Here is a 23,546-nt window from a genome sequence, read left to right as displayed (position 1 = left end):
CATCATGGCTGAGTCCTGGAGCCTCAGTGACTCTGAGCTGTGAGGTTCAACATCCACCTGCAGGAACCAGGTTCTTCTGGTATAAAGCTGTTCCTGATCCATCAAACATCTTCTACGGTTACAACTATGAGCTGCTGCCTGGCAGCTCCAATGGGACTGATGAGAACGTCTACATTGTTCATGGACTCAATAACACAGCAGGTTATGTGTGTCAAGCAGGAAGTGGAGAACTAAAATACAGAGATCCAACTTTTGTCTGGTCAGCAGGTCAGTTTATCTGTGTGTCTCCACTCAGTGAGTAAAAAAATGTTTTTACATTATTTCTACTGATCCAAGAACTTTATCCTTAACAGTAATTTAAAGTTGTTGGATTCATTATCACTGTAAAAAAGAAATGTTAAAGTTTTATCTTGGATGTCATATATTGTTGAATTTATCCAAAGCACAATAAAAACATAAAATGATAAAGTGAAAAGTAAAAGTTTTGGTGTATTTGACAACAACACCCCTCTGACCAAAATCACTAATGAACTGCAGTTTGTCTTTTGAGACAAAGTTTTTGTTGAAGACATTTTGTTTGATTAATTTATTGCTTTGATAAAATGTATATTTGAAACTAAAGACAATAAATAAAGCCATAGATGATTTGGATGTTTCTATATTTATTTTCCAGATCCTCATCCAGCAGCTTCTCTCTCAGTGAATCCTGACAGAGTTCAACACTTCAGCTCTGAATCTGTGACTCTGAGCTGTGAGGGAAACTCTGCTGAGTGGAGAGTGAAGAGGGTTACAGAAAGAGGAGATCTGTCAGACTGCTCCAACTGGGGGAGAATGACTGGATCTACATGTATCGACATCTTCCTGCTTCGTAGAGGAGTTTACTGGTGTGAGTCTGGATCAGGAGAGATCAGCAATGCAGTGAACATCACTGCACATGGTGGGTTGTGATTTATAAACTTTTTCTTTCAGATTTTTATATTTAATATTTATACAGTGCAGAATGTTTCTTATATCTTCTTCATTGTAAAACACAATATTTATGAATTACTCATTTTTCTCTCCAACAAAAATACAATTTAACTTTTCGAAAAGTAAGAATCATAACATAAAATCAAATGATGATTTTGATTATTGCATGTAGACATTTTCTTCCAACATATGGATTCTTTCTAAAACTGGAGGTTCTGTGTTTTACTTCATGACGTCAAATTCAGTTGTTTTAAATGCACAAGATCATTTGTGTGTAAGTGATTATTTAGAGGTCACTTTTTTAAACATTCACTACAAATAATTTGTCTGAAATCAAAATATGTTCTGATTTATGTAAATGTAAAATCTTTCCTCAATGACATACATCTCCAACTTTGAAACTAATGCCTGAAATGTAATTTTATCTGTTGTACAGACATTAATAATATAATCCTGCTGAGTCCTGTTCATCCTGTGACTGAAGGAGATCCTGTTACTCTGAGCTGCAGAGATAAAACACAACAACTTCTCTCCAATGTGTTTTTCTATCATAATGATAAACTCCTCCATAATGACAGCAGAGAGGAGCTGAAGATCTCTGCAGTGTCAAAGTCAGATGAAGGTTTCTACAAATGTCAACATTCAGGAAAAGATTCACCAAGGAGCTGGATGTCTGTTAGAGGTGAGGAGGATTTTAAAGACTTCAGGTGTCTTCTTTGGTGAATCCATTTAGTTGTTTGGGGAGAAGATTTTAGATCTTTTTGAGGGTGTGATGCAGATGTTTTTCCACTTTCATTCCTTTTTAATGTTTCTTATTTCCAGTAACTGTATCCAGTCCTGTCAGCTCTTCATTTCCTGTCATGTTGATCGTTGGACCAGTTGTTGGAGTCGTTCTCTTTATTCTCATTATTCTCCTGCTCTTGTTGTGGTGCTGCAGACGGTCCAAAGGTGACGCCATTTTTTTTCCTGAAATATATTATTGATCCATTTTTTTAAGAAAGATGATGTGAGAGATATGACTGCAGATGCAAATTAGCCTCAATTCCTAAATGTGGAATTTAGATAATGAACTTAAATAACTGTTACTTAATACACATTGTTGCTTATAAATAAAAAACATGGAATAATGTGATATAAAATATATTTTCACAGGTTTATGGTGCATCAGGTCAGTGCAGCAGTTTATTTCCTTTAAAATCTACAATTTTCAAACTGTCATCAATTTAATTGCATGTCTGATGTTTCAGATCGAAGCAGGCAGAGGGCAGAGGTCAAACCTCAAACACCAACCATGGAGTCAACAACACTGAAGATAATGACTACAGATCTCCTCCTCAAGGTCAGAGCTTCAATGTTTGTGTTTAGTCATTGAGATTTGTTACGTCTAATTATGATGTCATTGATAATGATGGTTTTTAAGCGTCTTTTTCATTCAAGTTTAATAAAATTTGACGACGATGCCAGTGAGAAATTTCCATACAATCACGATTTGCATGAATGTCATTAATTTTGCGTTTTTTAATGCTGCATTTTCACTCTGCTTTTGATGATACACTTTAAAAAATGTACCTTAAATTGATTGTGGCTCTTTTTACTGATCCACATAAGTGTGAAATGTAAACATGCCAACTAAAATTTGAATACATGTCCTCCAGAAAGTCGCAGTGAAGCTCAGTGGTTGAAGTTTGCAGCCATCAGCAGGCATTGCAGTGGCCGCGTGTTTGACCACTTTTAAAATGGTAAAAAGAAAAATGCTGAAGTTCATCTTATCTAGTTGGTTTCCCGGGAGAAGATCCATATTTTAAGAAAATGTTCTTTAAAGAGTGAGTAGACGGATGCAGTAACTCAGATTTGTTCCTGCTCTTTTTCTTGAGAAAAAGGAAATGCTGCACTGCTCAAAATAAAAAAAAAAAACAGCGGTGTGCATTTCTCCTCACAAACTCAAACATTTACTGTAATAAGAGATGAAAACATCGAGCTAGTTTTCTTTGAATGTGTGGTAATGTTACATTTTGAAACTATTGTTTCCACATCTGCTCTTCTATTTTTTTTCCTCGGAAACAGCATGTTTGTCTCTACCAGTTATCGCTTACGCAACTGTAGCAGAGAAGCCGTTTATCTCACTTATGTTCATTTTTATCTCTCCCATTAACATTTTAGCCATAGTGAACCATATTTGGAATGAGCTATTTTGACCAACGTTGCACAACATTTGCTGTTTTCTTCTTTAGATAAAGGCTTCCTCAGTAGCATGCATGTCACGACTGTTGAGTTTTTATTTTTTATTTTTTTATTGCTCAACTACTTCTACTGGTACAAATTCACCATGTTTTTCTTCCAGAAACAGCAGAAGTAGATTAGACTGATGATGTTTGACTGACAGTATTATGACTAGACTTGGTGACGGCTGCAAAAGTTTTAACAAAACTTGCTGAATTACATTTAGCCACTAAATTCCACTTGTTCTACCAATTCCCCTCTAAAATGTGTTACAGAAATGTGTTTTTTTTTAAGTATTATCCACATAAAAAGAAGAAAGCGCCAAAAAGAACGTTTCCCCTCTTTTACTGCAGATAACACCAACCTCTATGCGTCAGTCAAGTCCTCTGAAGCGACAGGAAATGGTGAAGTACATCCTTGAAACACAACAGATGCAAAAGTTAACTTTGATCCGCCGTAGCTCATCTAAAACCGTGAAACGTTTCAGCTGCAGATGAACCCAGAGATGTCACGTACTCTCACATTGAACTGAAAGACGTCGACAGAACGAGTGAGTCCCAATTAATGTGCAACAGGAGAAAAACGACTGAGCGGTTTTAACCTTCCTGTCGTTGCTGTGACCATCCCAACAGGGAGGCCTCGGGAAGCAGAGGAGAGCGCCGTTTACTCTGAAGTGAAGTTGCAGGAGTAGAACGAGAACAAACTGAAAGGTAATATTTGATTTCACAGATATTCTATGCTGTGATGTAGGAAAAGCGAAATCATAACAGCAATTTAAGGTTTACTGTCGTCATATCGATTTGGGCGCCATTTAATACAAAAGTGAAAGTTGGGTTTGAGCTGAACAAATGCTTGCCGAGATGTTTTCTGTTCCAGATTTCAATCAGGAGTTTAGTTGAGTTGGTTACAGTTACCAAGGTTCGGTCATGCATACAGTTCATGAGTCTCATGCTGGCCGCTTGCTTAGCTGAGATGAAATAAGTACAATAAATCCAAAAGGAAAATGAAAGGTTAAGAATATGTGTGCATTCATCTTTATTCGTCAAGGTCAAGCGTTTTTTATCTTTAAAAGTTGTACAATGACGAATCTGTTGAAAGGTTTCAGATTCCTGATTCACCATTTTCATTCTGAAGCTAAAAGTTTGACACAGATCATCTTTTCATTTCCAGACCGGAGGAGTCCTGCAGCAGCAGACTCAGTATTTTATTCTGAAACCAGGTCAGGATAACAAAACTGCCACGTCAGATACACGATGTGACGGACTCTTCTAGAAGTTATCATGAGTTCAAGCTCATCACGTCCTTCAAAATCCCACTTTTTCCACATGTTCCTGTGTAGGAGTCTTTTAAGGAAGCTGTTTTATGAAATTACTGCAAGTGCTGAAATGTGTTTTCTTAAATTCTTTGATTCATATTTACTGATGTAAAATTTAAAGTAGAGCAGCCTTTCTTTGAGCTGATAGTTTTTCTTTAACTCTTTGAAGACTTGGATGTAAATGTGTTTTGTCGCACAATGCAGCAAAGAAAGAAAATGTGAAACGTGTGGATTTTTTTGTAGTTTTGTTTCGCAACGTGTTTAAATGTATTAGTTGTTACTGTAAGCTCTCTTTCTTTTTCAAATTTTGATAAAATTAGTGTTTTCATATTTGAATAATTTGTCTTTTCATGCTGTCGTGTTTTCATTTGCTACTGCATCACATTTCTAGTGTAGCACTTTATGTACATACATCAGTCATCCAACTTAACAGTGATTGCGTAGTCAGCCTTACAGTTAAAATGTAATGCATTTATAGTTTTTCTAAGCCATGTGTCTCCAATCAAACGTATTGTGAAGAAAGATCCGTCAAAATCCGTATAATTAAGTTTGAATACATGAAGGAAGTGATATAGTTGGGATTTTTCTGAACGGTTTAATGTTGTCAGTCATCTGATTGAGGGTTTAATCTCACCAGATTTTATTAATAACTTTATTTTACAATAAAGTGCCACAGACTTTATTTAATAACATTTCACAGCTGTTTTACTTCTAACAAACTAATTTAAATTAGTTCCTCCCAATCTGCAAAAGCAAAAACAAAAAAAAAAAAAGCAGCAGTAGTTCATTTTCAGCTGCTAAAAGCATGTGATTGGTTGCTAAAATACATACATTAAATATTCGTTTGGCATATATTTTACATAAAAAAATCTGCAAAAATACTTTTTTTTCTTTCAAGAATGGTCCATTTCATTTTGTATCATTATTCCAGGATCAAGTCATCTTCTGAAAATAATTCAAATGCTGAAATACTGAACAGTAAATTCAGATAGGATGCTCAAATAGGAAGTCAAAGTACTGAAGTCAATCAAATGGTCTAATACTTTTTACTGATTTGTTTTATAAAACTACACAACACTTTAAATCAGTTCAATTAACTTTATTTAGACAGTGCTTTATTCACAACAAAAGTCATCTGTACAAAAAACAAACAAGTGCAATTCAAATCCTGCTGGATCTGTTAATCATTTTCACTCTAACACAGTGATGTGATAACCTAATACGTTTGAACGTTGAAGTAAGCAAGATGTGTATGATGTTTAGAAAATATTGAACATCAAAAATTAATAAATAAAACTGCATATTGAAGGTAAAATTGTCAAGAATCTGAGAAAAAAAAACTTGATGGTTTTGGTTGTTAAATGAAGTTATTTACCTTTTTCTTCAAATAAAAAATTTGGCCGTTTTATAGATTTTATTGGAGGTGGTCCACAGGTTGATGGAGATGAGTGGGAATTTGTCGCAAAACATAACAAAACAGAAAGAAAAGCAAAAAACTGGGCTTCACTTTTATCAAATATACAACTACTGGCCCAAACATGTCACAATCAAATTTGTACATCTGACCATGTTTAGCTTTGGTCATCACATACCATAAGAGAGTTTAAAAAGACTTTATCAAAGGGTCGCATTAATCTGTAATCTTGTATGGATGGGGAGAAAGAAAACGCACCATTTATCATCTTGTCTGGGAATAAATTTCTAACTTTATGCTCAGATTATATTCGGTTCTCCTTGAACCACTATAAAAACGTGAGCAAGTTATTTGGCTAGGCAGTGTGTGTCACCAAATATAAGACACTGTAACGGCCTAGTAAAATGATTTGATGAGTTAGTTTCCATCCGTTATTTCAGGATTTACCTGAAATAATTTGGTGTTTTACTCATTGGGAAATATTTTGTACTTTGCTGTATGTGCTTGTCAGTAAAACCTCTGAACTCTTCTGACTATTTGAGGAGAAAATCAAGCAGGTGTTATGAGAAGTAAACTTTTATGAGAGGGACTTTTAACGCTCACACTTTTAGCTGGAATTGTACAATAGAAGTGCTACATGATTCCAAATTTAGCTGTTTTTCTAATAAGGCATGAGTGTACGTCAAAAAAAATGTTAACGCACGTCTTATAAATTATCAACGTAAATCCACATGCCAAGAGATTGAAGAGATGTCAACAAGAAATGGATAATACTTGTTTAAGTAGCAGATACATAAACATAAATACGATATATGAAATGTTTACATACTCCACTTTGACTCCGCCCACAGCCGATCTGAGGCCTGCACCATGAAGCAGGATTAGTGGCGTTGTAAAGTAAGCCGGTTCTTCTTATCTGGGTTTATCACCATGGTAACTAATTCTGGAAATGCTAGATCGGGTTACTAGATTAGAGATCAACACATCTTAAAGCGACGACTTTGCTAGTTCCTGATGACTTTTCAAGTGTCAGGACTTACCTTTAGTTAAGGTTCTTTAATTAATTCTCAAAATATTTCTGAAAAAATGAGTGTATGGGGACAGAATGCACCATGACAGTGTCATACTGTTAATAACTTTTAAAAATTATATAAATTTAGAAAAAAATCATGTAAGCTAAAACACTTTAGAGCCAGGTTATTCCTAACAAGTATCTTTGACCTAACTTATGTTTACTGGTAAAATGTTTGACATCTGGAAATTACGAAACAGAATAAAACGTTTCTCCACGATTGTGACTGGTTCACTACTTCCAGCTAACATCGGTTTTGTGCTGACTTGACAAAATAAAAGCCAGCTTCCTAATGGGCTGTAATCTGTCTTACGTTATGATGTTTGGATTTGGTTCAGCCAGACAAATTTAAAGTTTCTTTATCGAAGCTGCTTCACGGCACAAGACTCGGCTCCGCCTTCTTCTCTGTCAGAACTCCTTGATTGTCATCATCAAAGTACTGATTTGTTATCAGAGGTTTTTGTTATTGCTTTCACAGTGACCACAGTGTTCACCCTCTCACGTATCAGTAAAGCTGCAGTTGGTTCATAAAATTCTGTTTAAATGTTTGCTACTCTAAAAGAGTCTCACTCAGTTTGCAGCTGCAGGAGCAGAGCCGGCTGGCTGACTGTTGCATCACGTTGAAGACTGGTTGACATCATCGCCGTCACTTTCTCTACCTCCGCATGCCTTTGGCACCTTCACAAACCTCTCTGACCTCTGCACCTGAGAGATTGGCGTTTCTATGGCAACTCTCCCAACATCATTAAGAGGTGATGCAAACAACTTGCCTTCAGCAAATCCATCATCATCCTTATCATCACCAGATTAGTGCAGAAAACAAGCACACGTGTGCTTTAGATGTTTGCGTTTGTATAAATCTGTGTGTGTGTGTGTTTGCTACCTGTGTCTGATGGGTTGCATATTTGGATTCATATGATTTATATCACTGTCTGATGTGTGTGTGTCTGAAGAACTTTATGCTATGCGGTCATGTGTTATGGTGTGTGTCTGGTGTGCTGGTGTGTGCAGTGTTTTCTGTGTGTCAGTGTTCGTTGGGCATGTGTCGGATGGTGTGGAAGATCCAGTCCATCTTGGTGCTCCATCCCCCGTGATGAGCATCATTCATCTGTTTTGTGAAGTACTCCAGCGCCTCCTGCTGGCTCTTTTCTGGGAGAAAGAAAACACAGTGCATATATTTTTTTTTTGTAAAAGTTGTTTTGTTTTTACACTTATCTGTTCAGTTCTCTGTTTATATCATTAGCCATTAGAACAAAAAATCTGACCTAATGACCTTCAACAAGGTCCTTGTCAAAGTTACTCAAAACGTAGCCCAAGCACGCCTTAGGATTCCTTCATTAGTCTGAGTCCTGGAAGACATTTCTTCTATTCTACCAACATCATCACAACTCTAGCTAAACTAGTGTGGGAGGTCATCCTGATTGGTCAAAAAATCTACTTTCCACAATTTCATCATCAACCCACCACCTGGACCAGCTCCAATAGTTTGTCCCTGATCTGTCAATCTCAGGAAATTTGAGGCGGCCTGGTTCTCAGTCCAAGTTGTCCCTGTACATGCCGGGTTATTCAGGTTGCTTTGGTCACCAGCTGAGTCCAGAACTGAACCATTCAAGATTTTTCCAAATGCCACATTTGCATATTTTGTAACACTTGTGTTCGACCTTCATTTTTTCTACTTTCCTCTTCTGATACGCTCACTTTTAACCTCTGTTTCTCTCATTACTCTTCCTGTCTTCTCTTTTCACAAATCTATCCTCCATTTTTACCTAATGCGAGGGTCTTCCTAAGGTAGGCGATGTCATCAAAACTCTGCAGTTCAGGCATGCCGCAGCCCAGCATGAGAGAGAAGAGGTTGATGAAGAGGCTGGCGTGCTGCCGGATGGCCAGGTAAGCTTTGTAGCACATCTCCTGGAACCTGCACCACAGACGGGTAAACACGGATGAGACAGGCTCTGAGACAGACAGCAGAAGCAGCTGCAGACAGATGAGGACCGGACGAGACCTCTCAAACTCCTTTGTCTTCGTCGATTCCTGAATGCCTTTACTGATGACGATGAGAAAGTCCTGAGTCAGGACGAAAGGTACACGCTCCCTTTTGTAGCCAAACTTCTTCTTCTTGTGATCTAGGAAGTGACCGAAGTCGATGTGGAACAGCTGAAGGGAGAGGAGTAAGAGTCAGCGTGGTGAGCTATGGGAGGACGAAGTGAAGAGGAGGAAGAAGAGGTTCACCTGTCCGTTCTCCTTCACCATGATGTTGGAGTTGTGTCGGTCTCCAATTCCCAGGATGAATGTGGCAACGCAATAGCCTGCACAGGATCTGGTGAACAGGTCGATGGCCCGATCGTACCTACGAGACAGGTAAAACAAGTGAGTCGAAAGGATTGATACACATATGGAGAACTAACAAACAGTTGGAAAGAGTTCATCCAGAACAGCCAGATGGAGCAGGTCACAGACGCATACAGTTCAAAGGACAGATCTACAATCAGATGGAGGAGTACTGACGCCTCTCCGTGGTTCTTGTCTTTGATCCAGTGGTGAAGAGTGTTGGAGTTGAACTGCAGCGCCCCCTTCAGGCCTCCTTTGCACTGAATCTGCATGATGGTATAGCTGTTCTTCACCACCTCAATGAGACCCACACGGTCACCGATGGACAGGCAGCCGTACGGCAGCATTCTGCAACACACAAAACATGGTCATGCGCGTCACTGATGTCACTTCCTCCGATGACGCCACCGGCTCTCACCGCAGGTCCAGGCCTTGGTTCTGCCAGATGTTCTCCATGATCTTAATGATCTGCAGTGTCAGCATGTCTTGACGCAGATCTGCAATGGAAACAGAACAGGCTACGTTACCGGAAATGTCCCAACGGCTCCACTTTCAGCTCATGTGGCAGTGAAACCGATGCTGAGAGCAGCAATGAGGTAGTTACCATCGCCGTTCTTGAAGATGATCTCATTGTTGGTGAAAAGTAGCTCGGACATTATGTCGGGATTCTCCCAGTTTAGCCATAGGGGGCGCTTCGCCGAGGACATGATCCTGCACTCCTCCAGCCTGCAAGTGTAACAATTTGTCTTACATTTGTCTATTTGGTTGGTTGGACAATGGAAGAGTTTGAGGTTCTCTTTGCATTTTGTGGCTTGGGTAGTTGGTAGATTAATTAGTTTGTTACCTGAGGTTTCCCAGCTGGTGAACTGGGTTTAGTGGAGAGACAAATCCTTGCAGAGACTCCATGTAGTCTGGACGTGACATGTGTTCAACCAAGAACTTCATCTGAGTCTTCCCAGCAATAAAAGCACAGTGACACGTCAACAGCCAGGCACAGGAATTAAACAAAAGAACACGCTGGTTTTTGTTTTCATACCTTCTGAGTCTCGTCCTTCTTCTCCTGCTTCAGTGTGTCCGTCAGATTCACCAGTTTATCCATGGCCTCCACCTGCAAACATGTTTCATTTCTGAATCACCAAACTCTATTTGTAAATCCTGTATCAAAGCAGCACATTTAACCAGACCCAGTACAACACAAGAGGATGAGGGTCTGTAAAACTGTCTCTGCCCATATCTTAAGTTCACTGTATCCTTCAAAGTGAAATCCATCATTGATTTCAATGATGCCACCAAAGGGGGAAATTATCATCCTTACAAATTTGCAGGACCCCTCCCATCCCCACTGGAGAGATTTACACACATTTTTGTTTTTTATCATTACAACTTTTGGACAGGAGAAATCCTGAACATTTCAAGCTCATAAATCCTTGCCTTTAACACACAATGGCCTCCACTGAGCTCTGCTTCGTGCTTCCTGTGTTTCAGCGATTGCAGCTTAATTTATGAAAGCTAACGTGTGTGGGACATGGGAGCCTTCATTCATTATTTATGAACAACAAGAGGTTGTTTAAGGAAGGGGTTCCTTTTGAGACTTTAGACAAAAGTGTTATAACTCCTGAAATTCTACTATGACCTGCTGTTTTTCTGAACCACCCAAACATTATCAGCATCTTCCATCTGGCTACAGCTTTGGGGACTTTCTGGATGTGAACCTTTTAATTCCCAAAATACTAGTGAACCCAACTCTGGTAACCAGGTACTACCCTGGTAATTGAAAGCCAATTCACACGAACACAAATGTGGCCAGTCAAGATGTTTGAGAGCTAACTTGTGTCTGAATGCTCACCTGTCTGTTCAAGTGTTTCAGGTACATGCCGCAGGCTCTGCAGAAAGCCTCCAGCAGAAGACCAAACCTTCTGGAAACGGTCTTATTGTGCATTTCTGACCTGTGAAAAGACTCCTTGTCAAATCAAATGCTCGTCAAACTGAATGAAAAGGCAGCTAGCTCATATATTTATTACACTTCTGCACAGGTTAGCAAGAGGAGATTTACACTGACTTCAGATGCCAGAAGAAGAAGTGTCCTATCCTCTGATTGGTCAGAGCTTTCTTGATGAGAAATCGAGCCAGAGGATTGTCCAAGTACATCTCGTATTTTAACACCTGCGGACCCAGGGACCAGGTTTGCATTTGCATTTTGAATAAAGAGCGCGACCGAAGTGAGAGTTTCAGCTCACCTGAACGAGCTGCAGCAGATACTGTGACAACTTGTCATCCGTCAAGCCCTGCACCAGACAGCGCAGCGCAAACTCTCGGACTATCGGATCGGGAAAGTTACAGTCCAGCAGCTCCAGAGCGGACTCTGGCTCCATCAGAGGCCATTCCTTCAGTAAACAGTACATCTGAGGAAGACGAGGAGATATGTTGGGCTTTAGTCAAAACAAATGGTTTGGGGGAATTATGCCTTTTTCATGTTTGAGAAAGGACGTGTGAATATTTATGATGATCTCCTTTCATTTTCCCATCAACACTGACCAGCTTCTCTCTCTGCTGAAGAAACGTATCATCATTGCATAATGATGCCGCCACCATGTTTCATTTTGGAAATTTGTTCACGTTGTGCGGATGAATAATTTCTGCCTCACATTTAGGACAAAAGTTTCAATTTTGGTCTCATTCAGCCATGGCTCTCTTCTTGCCACTCTTCCAGACTTGGCCAGAGTTTTGGACCACACAACTAATTGTTCTATCTGGAGCTAATCCAGAGTTAGCGTGGGCATAAAACCATCACATAAAACTCAATTAAATACTAAGTTGTGGTTGTAACATAAAAGGATGTGAACCATTTTGGCATGCTCTGTAAAACCTTAAAATCATTTTACAGCACAATCAAATAACTATGTTACCTTCATCTCTTATAAATATGATGTCTATATCAAACATGACTACAAAGAAATTTGACTCTGTAATTTAACACCTTAAAATTGGGTCTCCGTCTCTTTAAGAAAGTCCTGCTCCTTCTGAAACTCTGCCTTCAGGAAGTCATCACAACAGCTCTTCCCCACCAATGCTTTGACATTTTTACCAGCATTGAAGTGGCTCGTATAACGAGCTCAGCTGTTGCACAGTTCCGCCAGGGGTTTGCTAATTGCTGCTGGCTAGTCTGAAGGAGCTGATGAGTCGGGGAGGAACCTCGGACACTGCAGCTCTGAGGAGGAGCTTCGTCTGAAAGACGGCGCTCAGGCCAGTCAGGCATTTAACACAGCTGAATGGTTGCCAGGGGAGATAAAAGGATTTCTCAAACGTGCATGAAAGAATCGCGGCAACACTCCAGGTATGTTTTTGATGAGAGAATGTAAAGCTCAAAAGCTTGATTTAACATAATACTGCCCCTTTACTACCTAAGTGAAATCTCCAACACTTAGGTGCTGCTAAAAAGGGATGAGGGTATCAATTAGCTACATTTACTCAGTTACATTTGCTTGCATAACAAGTGAGTCAGTAGTACAAATTGTACTTCTATGATTGCTTTTATTGCACCTTTCAATTTATGGCTACTCTACCCCCCTTGAGCTGCTTCACTGAAAAGAAAAATAATTAACGCTGACTCAGATTTCAAACCGGAACGAAAACAAAAGTCCAACACTGAGTATAAATCTTGTTATTTATGTCTGCTCTTTTCTCAAACCACTGAGTTATTCAGTCACAGGAAGGGCATTGATGGCTTCGTTTCCACTTGGCTGCTGTGACCGAGTGGAAGCTGGCCATGTGCCTCGAGTCAGAGCTGTGTTTGGCTGAGCAGCTGCAGCACGACTCCTGACTCCTCTCTCAAATTGCGCTCGCTTTTGTTAAGTAATTGAACACATCGCAGTCCGGATGTGGAGGAAACTCCCGGATCGCGACAATGAGTTTATACCTGCGACACTTCGTCTCTGGAGTTCCATTTGACTGACAGAAGCAGCTTAGGCAGAGACTCTGGGATGTTTAAACAATAATGTCTGTAGAGAGACAGACAGAGGCAGGGAGACATGGGCAGGTAGAGACAGACAATACAGTAATCAGAGCAGGAAGCAGCAACAGGTATATCACACGTACATATATATAAAGCAGTAAACCAGAAAAAAAAGCTGCAATGAAAAAAGGAAAAACCGATGAATTTCTGCTACTTTTTTTATGTAAAGTATTAGAACAAGTGATGATATCTGACAACTATAATGAATCTATAATGTTATAACTTCTGCAAACATTTGTTGATATCGTTAAAACGACAGCGGCATGAATAACATTTTCTTACACCCATTTTGTTTGTTTTGAAGACGGGGTTGGGAGGGAAACGTCATTCGGGTCAGAAATCCATTTTTCTCAGATTTTTTTTTTTTTACCTCAAAAGAGCCTGCACTTTTGTGAGCTTGACCCCAATCCGTCTAGATATCTCCCGTTCTGGAGAAATTTCAACACCTAAACACAGCTGGACTTCAGCTGGACAACTACTATCTGAATTTCTCCTTTGGTGCCATGCTGATACAACCACATAGACACATTACTGCTGTAAACTCTTTGTTTGGCATTACAGAGCAAAGCATAGACTTTTCACAGTTTAGAAACATAGATTATTCTTGCATTAGTTGCAGGGTTTTTCTTTGTTTTAACATAAATGAAATGCTGATTCACCCTGGACCAACAATGAAAAGACACATCCAGACTGTTCAAGCCCAGCAGCAAAGCTTGGTGATGGTATGAGATGTTATTAATGGTCTTCTTGGCAAAACTCAGTTGAACCATTTCAGCATCAAAGCAGAATTTTATATATTGCAACATATGTTGCTTTAAAAATAACAAATCTTTCCTACAAAATCCGAGGTTAAAATCAGAATGGAACGTAAAAGAAGGGACACAAATAGTGATGATGGTGACAGTCCTTAAAGTACATTTCTATTATCTCAGCCATCTTACCTGCATCTAGACATAAAACTCCCACCTGTGTCTCCAGAGGAAGTCTTTCTCCTGCTCTGAAAGCTCATACAGAGGATCTCTGGAGCAAAGAGAGCGAAGCTGCTCTGCATCGGCGGCTGAAACGCTGCTGTCGCAGGCCAGACGGCTACTCTGAGACGAGAGGATGGAAACAATCAGGTTTACATGAAGGAGAAAGACACAGAGAGCACCGGACGTTTGGCAGCATGATCTAATAAATCACAGATCAAATTTCATACAAACTCTCTAAGTTCTGTCCACACAGGTCGGTCTGTGAGTTACCAGTCCGTGGCAGTAGTTGTAGCCCAGCTCTCTGCTGATGGTCCAGTTTGCATGTTCTTCAATCTGCTGCTCATCAGGAAACACGACTGTCTGGTTGAATCGTGAGAACTCCAGCTCCACACAAGGGGTCTCCTGCAGATCACAACACCCGAACCGTTGACCAAGTCACTGTTTAGACCAGGGGTCACCAACTCCAGTCCTCGAGGGCTACCATCCTGTAACTTTTAGATGCGTCTCTGATCAAATAAACTGCTTGTTTCCAGCCTATTGCAGAGAGGAATGAATGCTGGTGAGGGAATTCAGACATTTTGGAGCAGAGGTGAATCTAAAAGTTGCAGGATGGTAGCCCTCAAGGACTGGAGTTGGTGACCCCTGGTTTAGACACTGATTATTAACTGATCAGACAATCAGCTCAATGACCTGAAAGCCGACCAACACGGTTACCTTGTTGGGGTTTGAGCCGGCCACTCCGATGGGGTTCAGCAGGTCTTCAAGGCCGTGAGGGACGGGCCAGAGACTCAGAGCCACCTTCCCAGAGACGAGGATGTCCATGTAGTCAAACAGGCTGACGTTCCCCCAGGCCAGAGGGCAGTGCTCCTACAAGAGGAGACGGAGAGAGGAAGGTCAGTCAGATCAATGACTAAATAAGTAGTTAGCCTCTCACCATGAGCTCCTACCTCCTTGGCTCCTTTCCTTCCCTTCACAGAGCAGATGGACAGGCAAAGTCTTGCCGAGCGAGGAAGGTCGGCCAGGTAAATGTCGTAGGTCAGCCACTCGTTCCACCTGGACACAGGTGCGCAGAGTCAGATGGCTAATAGCAGGTGTTCAGAGTGTGTTTTTCAGCGTTTGCTGGAGCATGATGGGGTGTGTTACCTGGGGTTGGAGCAGGGAACCCTCTGGGTGTTTACGTTTTCACACAGCGGCTCTCCCCCGTGATAGATACCCGTCCTCACGTAGATCTACGCACAGACAAACACACAGGTCAGGTGAGAACAACCTCCAAATGTCAGAAACACACAGTGGTTTTATATGTATATATATATACACCCCTATGTTCAGTGTAATAATGGCAGTGTCTTCACAGTTTAACCTCTACGGAGACACTGCTCACTGTAACACACAGACTCACAACTACTGCTAGGAGACAAGAAGGCGCAGAATCACAACACTGAGCTTCACATGTTCAAAGTACCTTGACTGTGAGTGATCACATGTGACGAGAACATGAGAGGAAAGACACAAAGACAACCTGAGGAGACAGAGGAAGGACACACAGCGGAGGACAGATTTAAAACTGAGGACAGGATTTGTTTTTTGTTTTTTTAGAGAGTGTGGACACAGAAAGGAAAGGTTCAAGGTGATTCACAAAGATTTAGATGATATCTGTGTGTTAATGGTCTAAATGGCAAAAATAATCCTGAACGAGTGCAACCCAGAGTCTGGATGTCCAGACTGCAATCAGAAGGAAGCTCTGTTACTTTAACTACACCACTGAGCAAATTGTGTCTCTTTGTTCTGGAATACTTTGTTAACATTCATTTATTCATGGACAGTTTAGAAAAAAATTTAACCTAATCTTTATTATTAAAAATAAAATAAACTAGAGGAAATACCAGCGTGTGCTTGTTCTGCAAAACCCTTATTCATCCACACATCCAGGGATGTCTGCCTGATATTTATGCAACAAATTTCTCTAAAAATAAGATAATTTTAAATTAATATCACAAACCTTTTGTTTTGAGCACATTTTTATGTACTGGGGGTAATTGACAGAAAATAAATAATTTCCTGCATGTTTTGTGCCAACTACTAAGAAGGAACTTGACTTCTAGCATTGGGAAGGCTCAACCAGTCATCCCAAAACTGAAACCAAAGATTAGTTGGTTTTACTTTATTACTTTGATTTGTTTCACTGTCTTTTGACAGTACTTCTCTGTTGCTGTGCATTAAGAGCATCCACATCCCTTATAGATGTATAAATATTATCCAAAACATAAGAAAAGCTTTTATCTCCCAGTTTTAAGGCGTGCATTGATCCCATTAGAAGCTGAAAGTGGCAGAGAGGACATTTTTCTCTCTCTCTTTGATCACCTGCTGTCTTTGGATCGAAGACAAGTGAGAGTCTATTACTTGCATCTGTTTCCCGAATTTTTTTTTAGCTTGTCTTTAGCATGATCTGCTTTACTGCAGATCTGCAGACATAAATCAGGCATATACTGTGGCACTGATTTATGATTTTCTGGCAGTGGGTTTACACTGAGGAGAACGTATGATGATGAGATGAAAATAGGTTGAAAGGATGCTGAGGACAGACAGACAAAGAACAGTGAAAAAAACAAATGAAACAAATCTTACTAATGCCCCACATTTTGACACACACAGAGAGAGAAAGGAGGATAACAACAGACAAACAGAGAACAAGGAAATGGTGTTGACTCAAACTTTGTTCATGTTCTAAATGTTGACTTTGATTTCTAAAAATAGACTTTGAGCGTAGAAGGAAAGAAGAAGACGGGTGGAGAGGATAGGTTAATGGACACCGGTCAGTGGATGGGCACCTTGTCAATGTCCCGGATGTTGACGTTGACGTAGGTGGCGCAGAGCAGTCGCACCCTGAGCAGAGTGTTAAAGGCCCAGAGGGAGCGAGGAGGAGATCCATCACCTCCTCCTGGACAGGGAGACGGCTGGGGCGTCCTCCGACTAAAACACGCACACTGCGTCAACCTCACACCTGCAGCACACCTGCATCTGTTCCCGTTACGTATTCCAAATAACACCTACCTGTAGGAAGGAGTGACGAAACCCGAGGCTGGAAGCTGAGAATAGAGGCTGTCTTTGGACACGAGCATTAGGTGAGGAAGACGTCCGACGATGATGCAAGAGCGGATGTACTGCAGACATCGAGGGAGGACAGGTAAAAATCGGGACAACCACAGAAAAACGGTCACGAAAATGTTGAACTGATTACCTTATACTGACTGAGGGGGAAATTTTCCAACAGGTACTCGTCACAGCCGCACACCTGAGGGACACACAGAGAGACAGACACCTGTAAGTCGCACAGACTCGGTCGACAGAGAGACAAATTGGACGAAGAGACGCAAAACAGGTGAGACAGTCGGAGATGTGAGACAGAAATGTCTAGAGGTTAATAAATGGGCGGGTCAGACAACCAGGTGTACCTTCAGGATGTACTAGTCCTGGTTCTCCTGGACCCTGACTGACAGGTGGATGGAGAGTCAGACAGGTGTGCTGGTAGGCAGGGGGATGAACAGACATGTGGGCAGGTAGAATGACAGACAGCTGACAAGAGACAGGCGGGACGGGCAGGTGTACCTTAAGGATGTACTGGCCCTGGTACTCCTGCACGCAGAGGCGGAGCTGCTGAGGGGACAGGTGCATTGATCGGCTCTTCTTCCTGATGGACTCGGCGATTAGCTGCTCGGGTAAACTGTCGTGGCTAACCTGGACAAAAAAACGTAACATGGAAGGTCCTAAAACGATCCGGTTGAACTCTCTTCTTTCTAAACGTCTGGTTAAAGATGCACTAAAACAAACTGTGATGAAGTCAAGATGCTCAGATGTTACAGAGCAGGTATGATATCAGAGCATCCAAATCCTACCAAGCAAATGTTTATTATTGTGAACATTTCCTGCACCGATTGGCCCAGAATTTGAACTGACAATTGTTTGGACCACATTACTTCCCTGCTTCACCACTTCTCCACCACGGTGGAGTCTAGAAGGAAGTGAGATGGCATCAAATTACCCAGCTTCCTCTGAGACGTCAAGCATTTATTTTTTATTTAAAATAAGCCTTTAAGCTGTCTTGACTGAATTATACATTACTTAAATTCCAGCAAACCATTGCATAATTTCAGAAACTAAAAAAAAAAAAAAAAAAGAAAAAAAACTTGACTATGAGAATTTCAGTAGATTTACAATCTTTGTTTTTGGTAAATCTTTAAAATAATACCAGATTTAGCTGATAAATATTTATTTAAAATAAACTGTAGAAGGTCCATCAGCATTCAGAACATCATTTTATTTTATGTAATGAGCAGTCACAATGTCTTTATAGTAGACATCACTCTGCATCTGTGAGAGCAATAATTGTAAACCACGATGTTATTAAAATGTCAGATTTAAACGCTAGTTAGCATCTAGCATGATCAGAGATTAGCATGGCTAGCAAGAGATTATCACTAACACTGAGGTGGCATTCCAGGAGAATAAAGATGTTTAACTATGTGATTTACAATAAGTTGTCAACATTTCCATAACACAGAGATTTAAAGCTCAAAAATGTTAAAAAAAAGAAAATGTTTGCCTTAATACACTTAACCTTCCTGTTATCTCTTGTCAGTCTGGCTCTATCTGTGAACCACAGACGTGTTGAGACATGTGATGCACTTTCCATTTAAAAAAAAAAAAAAAAAAAACTATTAAGTTTGACTCTTCTTCACTTAGAAACAGCTTAACTCCAGATTGTTGGTGCAAAGTTTTAGTGCTCACTTTTGGTGCGTTCACCAATCAGAATTTTCAGCTTGCCATAGTCGACAATTATTTTTAACAACTGATCTGTTGGTGCATTTCTAGTAAAAAAAATCAAAACAACAAAACTGTTTCACACAAGAAATGAATACATAATTCACCAGATGTACCTTTAAGGTGTATTTCTGCTTGGAGTTTGATGGAGACATAATCACCCAGATGGTCACTATGAGCCGTCCTGCAAAATGACATCAACACGTCACTCAGTTCAGATCAGAGAGACGGTAGCAGAGAGTTACGGAGAAACAAACATGGGTGCAAAAATCAGTTCAAAGGGAAGTGAGACAGCAACAGAACCCAGGTCAAGGCTCCAATTGGATCCAAAACCCAGCAGAAGAAGCGGTTCAGCACCTTTGTCCAGCTTGCTATAGATATGTTGCGGCAGATGAGGACTGGACTCCACGTTGGGGGGGTAAACATAGAGCGCCTGGGTGTGTGCTCCACCGCCCTCTCTCTCCTCCATGGCCTCTCTGCACACGCTCAGTATGGAGCGGCGGAAGTCCTGAACCTCTGGGTCCTTCATCATCTCAAACTCACACACCGGCATCCCAATAGCGAAGCCTGAACGGGACACAGAGTGTCAGTTTGGAGGTCGAGCGATGATGTCACAGAGAAAGGAGGGGCCGGTCCTACCGATCTCTCGGTTTAGGATCTTCTCCTCTCGGTTCCCCAGCGGTTCGATGACCTTCAGGATGGGGTGAAACAGTCGCAGGTCGCACAACCTCCGCGTCTCATCGTAAAACTCCTCCCTCTCAGCCTCCTGGGTCACGCCCACAAAGATGTAGCAGGACTCCTCCTAACCAATTAGAGAGCAGAAGCGAGAGCGTTAATCCGTCACGGGTGAAGTGGAGGGTGTGCAGAGAGAGAAGAAGATGGCGTACCTGCAGCAGGTGGTAGAGAGGATACTTCCTGGCCTCGATGAAGAGCTGCTGCTTTATGCTGATGAGAGGAGTTTCTCTGAGACACTCCAGGCTCACCATCATCCCTGGTGAGCAAATACAAAGATTAACCACAAGCAAGCAAAGAACAAAAGAACAAAAGCAAAAATGCATAAAACCAAAAAAAAAAAAAAAAAAAAAAAAAAAAAAAAATAGTGCAGTAAGACTACAGTGACTACAGGAAACAGACACTGAAGAAACACAAAACTACAGATCAGATTCAAATATACAATTAGATGATTCAAGTTTATTTTCATGTTTGAGGCGCAAAAACGTGTCACACACTGTAAAAACAATATAAACTTAATGTTAAACAGAATATCACCATTGGGGAGGCAGCAGTCCACCAGGATCCGTGGGGGCATCAGATGGAGCCCCCATAGCTCCCCGGACGACGGCCTGGGCACCATGGTAACCACCAATCACCAGCTGCCACACCTCAGCACTGGGCTACCTGGACAGACGGGCACAGACAGACATGTACTGTGGTTTTACTTCAGAGTTTTATGGTGTGACATTAAACACACTTAGATAAAAGCTCATTCAGAAACAGCAAAATGTGTTTCAACCGATGTTTTCATTTGTTAAAAAAAGACAAAAAGGAAAATCCCTGCATTATTTTCTTTCCAATTTGAAAGATTTTGCGTCTCTGTGACGCAAAATCTCAGTGAAATATGCTGAAGCTTGTTTCCAACATGACACAGTGTGTAAAAGGAAGAGCAAAAATGTGTTTTTAAGGCTCTGTTTCCACTCAGGAAAATGAGTAATCCTTCCACCCAGTCAGGATTCTCCATCCAGAGAAGTATAGCAAAAAACAAAAAGTGCATATTTCACAATAAAACCACAAATTAACAACAGAAACACAGTTTACTGACAGAAAGTGAATACGTAAAAAAAGCCTAGTTCTATAAGACATGCAACCATTAAGAGATCAAATAAAAAAATAACACATGATCTCACTTAATCTGTATGACTTTAGGGAAACTACACTCTTTTTCACCTGCCTGCAGTTCAGATCTTTCTTCGACAGGATTTCATTGATTTGGGTAAATTCGACTTGAATCATGTGTACAGGACTTTAAACACTGCGGATTCATTCCCCACAGCTGATAAAGAGGATCATTAGTAAACCGTCAAAACCAGGTCAGACTTCCTGCTTGGTTTGTGAGAAACCGCTCAACGTTGCACAAGTTTATTACTCAACTTCCCTTTGCTATTTGCTCTGAGTTTGGTGCGTTTTAAATATGACTGTCAACGATAGAAAAAGTGGACCTTTCAATCCATAATGAAAAACATTCAAATAAAGGGGAAAAAATATTAAACACTATACAATAAAGTATAAATGATTTTTTTTCATCTTTAGGCGCATGTTTAGGTTCTGTTTTCTGAAACAAACATAGTCAATCTGTTTTTGCTGGTTGTTTTTGTTGACCCTTTCTGGTGTTTTTGCTTTGTTTATTCCTCGTGTTTTTAATTTTTTTTTTAAATTTCTCTTTTATTCTGCACTTGTCCTCGACATCCACCCCTCTCAAAACATATCAGCATGCCTTATTGTCTCAACTCTTTGTGTTTTTTTAGGATGAAGCCGTCAAACAAAGGAAGGAAGTAGGACACACACGCACACACATGCACACTTAGAGACTAATACACACTCAGAAACACACACAGCGAAACAAAAGCAGCTGTATGTGTGTGTGTGTGTGTGTGTGTGTGTGTGTGTGTGTGTGTGTCTATGTGAGAGGAAGTCTGCTTCCTTCCTACACACTCTTCCTGTTGACCAGCTGATTTAAAAGAGAACAGGTCCTCACACAGAAGCCTTGTTTACAATTTGATATTTAAAACCAACAAGCAAGATGTCATCAACAACGCAAATAAAAACTGAGCTCTTTGTATGTTTATTTTTCTTTCCTGAAAAGACTTAAAGCAAAGCATGAATGGCAGAAAACACCATGAAATAGAAAAAAGAAAAATTAAAATTAAACTTATTCCTATCACTTATATTTTGATGGAAAAGTGGTAAATAAAACTAAAGTTTCATATAAAATGACACTGTTTGAAACAAATGTCGAACATTAACCAGAATACCAGCTTAGAATGAGGTTGCAACTTTAAAAAATGTCATACAAAATGTGTTTTATATTAATAAATAATTCATATAAATAAGTAAGGTTGGACAAATGACATTAATTGTAAACGTATCTTTTTTTTTCTTTAGAAAAAGCTGAATACTTCAACAATAAAGCTAACCTACTGACGTAAGAAGAAACGTCACGTGACTATTAGACTACCTGCGGAATTTGTCGCCGCATGACTGACTGACAGTTTGGTGATGTCACGTGTTTGCTTACAGGTAAACAGCAAACAGGAAACACAGACGGACAGAATAAACACGTAAATAAATACACTTTAAAAATGACGTCCCTATCTCCCCCTACCACTTCTTCATCGTGACCTCAGACTGTGAGATGGTTACCATGACAACAGCAGCGCAGCATCCGCGAGGATGGAGACGGACTCACGGACGGCGGAGACATGACAGCCGGGCTGTCTTTGTTCTGCTCGCGCGTGTAAGCCTATCATTCACCTGAGCGCTCGTCCTCCGCTCCCATGGCGCGTGACTTCGCTCATAGCGTCGCCGTGTCCGCGTGTCGGTTCGCCAGCCTGCCCTCTGTCTTTGTCTCCACTTCTGTGAACTGTTGGACCCGCACAAAGAGATGCGCCGCCGGTGAGACACGCCGGGCGGGCGCGTTTCTGTTAGCCCGTCGCTTTACCTGCCAATCGCTCCGTCAAACGGTGTATCAGTCTGTCTGTCAGCGGCTCCGCTGGTTGACCAGCAGTAGCGGGAGGGAACCGGTTTCTCGCCGGCAGCCTCAGAACAATGTGTTTGAGGAGGAGGAGGGTGGGTGAAGGGTTGGGGGGTGGGGGGGGGGGGGCGTGGGGGGTGAGGTATGGGCTCATCCTGTCCTCTCCCTATCTTAAAGGGCCAGCAGCCCCTCAAAGATAGAAGAGCGCTCGCCGTGTTTAGATTAGGAGGAGCGATGTCTTACAACTAGAGCTTGATGTCTTAAAAAATATATATAAATTATAATAATAAAAAATAATAAATAAGTACAATTTCCAAATCAGACCAGCGTTTCAATTTGTATTCAGTGTGAAATTATTCAGAGGAAGTTTTATCAGTTGACTGATTAGTCAGTCGGACATGTTCCTTTCCTGTTTTATTCCTAAATAAATCACAAAGTGTGTGTGTGGTTTTTTTTAAATAATCATATGTACATTAATTGTTAAACAATAAATTTTAAGTTTTACCAGAGGATAATACATAAACCAAACAAACAAAAAAGAAAACAAAGAAGTTGTTTTTCTTATTTATTTTTTTATTATTAGCTCCATTCTCCTTAAATCCAGCCAGCCATGCACAACTGTTTTATTGTTTCAATGAACATGCATCAAATCACCTTTGAATGAACAATGCCACATGTT

At 40.6% G+C, this 23,546-nt stretch overlaps 2 protein-coding genes across 4 annotated transcripts in view; one reads left to right on the top strand and one right to left on the bottom strand.

Annotated features, from left to right (window-relative positions):
• LOC106962005 (Fc receptor-like protein 5) overlaps positions 1–4,834 on the top strand; it is a 29,554-nt gene extending 24,720 nt beyond the window's left edge. For 2 of the 3 annotated variants that reach the window (XM_015056142.1, XM_015056141.1), the window contains 10 exons: positions 45–267; positions 674–937; positions 1,406–1,651; positions 1,792–1,917; positions 2,122–2,137; positions 2,217–2,308; positions 3,543–3,593; positions 3,677–3,739; positions 3,822–3,899; positions 4,360–4,834. In XM_015056142.1, coding sequence (XP_014911628.1) covers positions 45–267; positions 674–937; positions 1,406–1,651; positions 1,792–1,917; positions 2,122–2,137; positions 2,217–2,308; positions 3,543–3,593; positions 3,677–3,739; positions 3,822–3,880 — 1,140 coding nt within the window. In that variant the 3' untranslated portion in view covers positions 3,881–3,899; positions 4,360–4,834. The remainder of the gene's footprint in view (positions 1–44; positions 268–673; positions 938–1,405; positions 1,652–1,791; positions 1,918–2,121; positions 2,138–2,216; positions 2,309–3,542; positions 3,594–3,676; positions 3,740–3,821; positions 3,900–4,359) is intronic. The other variant, XM_015056140.1, reaches the window with a different exon arrangement.
• A 754-nt stretch (positions 4,835–5,588) lies between these two features.
• Positions 5,589–22,989, bottom strand: LOC106962003 (phosphatidylinositol 4,5-bisphosphate 3-kinase catalytic subunit alpha isoform-like). Its single transcript, XM_015056139.1, has 28 exons — positions 22,648–22,989; positions 20,389–20,517; positions 20,007–20,110; positions 19,759–19,921; positions 19,477–19,686; positions 19,236–19,303; positions 17,908–18,036; positions 17,540–17,593; positions 17,353–17,462; positions 17,130–17,271; positions 15,445–15,530; positions 15,249–15,354; positions 15,016–15,168; positions 14,572–14,703; positions 14,297–14,421; positions 13,235–13,316; positions 11,556–11,720; positions 11,378–11,481; positions 11,165–11,264; positions 10,355–10,426; positions 10,163–10,269; positions 9,923–10,044; positions 9,737–9,815; positions 9,496–9,666; positions 9,220–9,337; positions 8,993–9,144; positions 8,757–8,905; positions 5,589–8,139 (listed from the first exon to the last, which is right to left on the bottom strand). Exons 2-28 carry the CDS (start codon positions 20,471–20,473, stop codon positions 8,015–8,017), a joined length of 3,213 nt encoding a protein of 1,070 aa, XP_014911625.1. The 5' UTR covers positions 20,474–20,517; positions 22,648–22,989; the 3' UTR covers positions 5,589–8,014.
• Between the last annotated feature and the right edge of the window lie 557 nt (positions 22,990–23,546).

This window comes from Poecilia latipinna, unplaced genomic scaffold (assembly GCF_001443285.1).
Source record: "Poecilia latipinna isolate Pla-1442-1.1 unplaced genomic scaffold, P_latipinna-1.0 Scaffold1360, whole genome shotgun sequence".
Classification (NCBI taxonomy): Eukaryota; Metazoa; Chordata; class Actinopteri; order Cyprinodontiformes; family Poeciliidae; genus Poecilia; species Poecilia latipinna.
Note: the sequence above shows the minus strand (reverse complement) of the source record. Positions and strands in the feature narration are given on the sequence as shown.

What these genes read in the sequence shown, in the direction of transcription:
- LOC106962003 (XM_015056139.1), bottom strand. Translation starts at nt 20,473, where the DNA reads ATGGTGCCCAGGCCGTCGTCCGGGGAGCTATGGGGGCTCCATCTGATG. An exon ending in GAAGGAAAGGAGCCAAGGAG is followed by an intron (nt 15,169 to 15,248) that starts GTAGGAGCTCAT and finishes CTCCTCTTGTAG; the next exon opens with GAGCACTGCCCTCTGGCCTG. An exon ending in TGGTGAAGGAGAACGGACAG is followed by an intron (nt 9,145 to 9,219) that starts GTGAACCTCTTC and finishes CTCTCCCTTCAG; the next exon opens with CTGTTCCACATCGACTTCGG.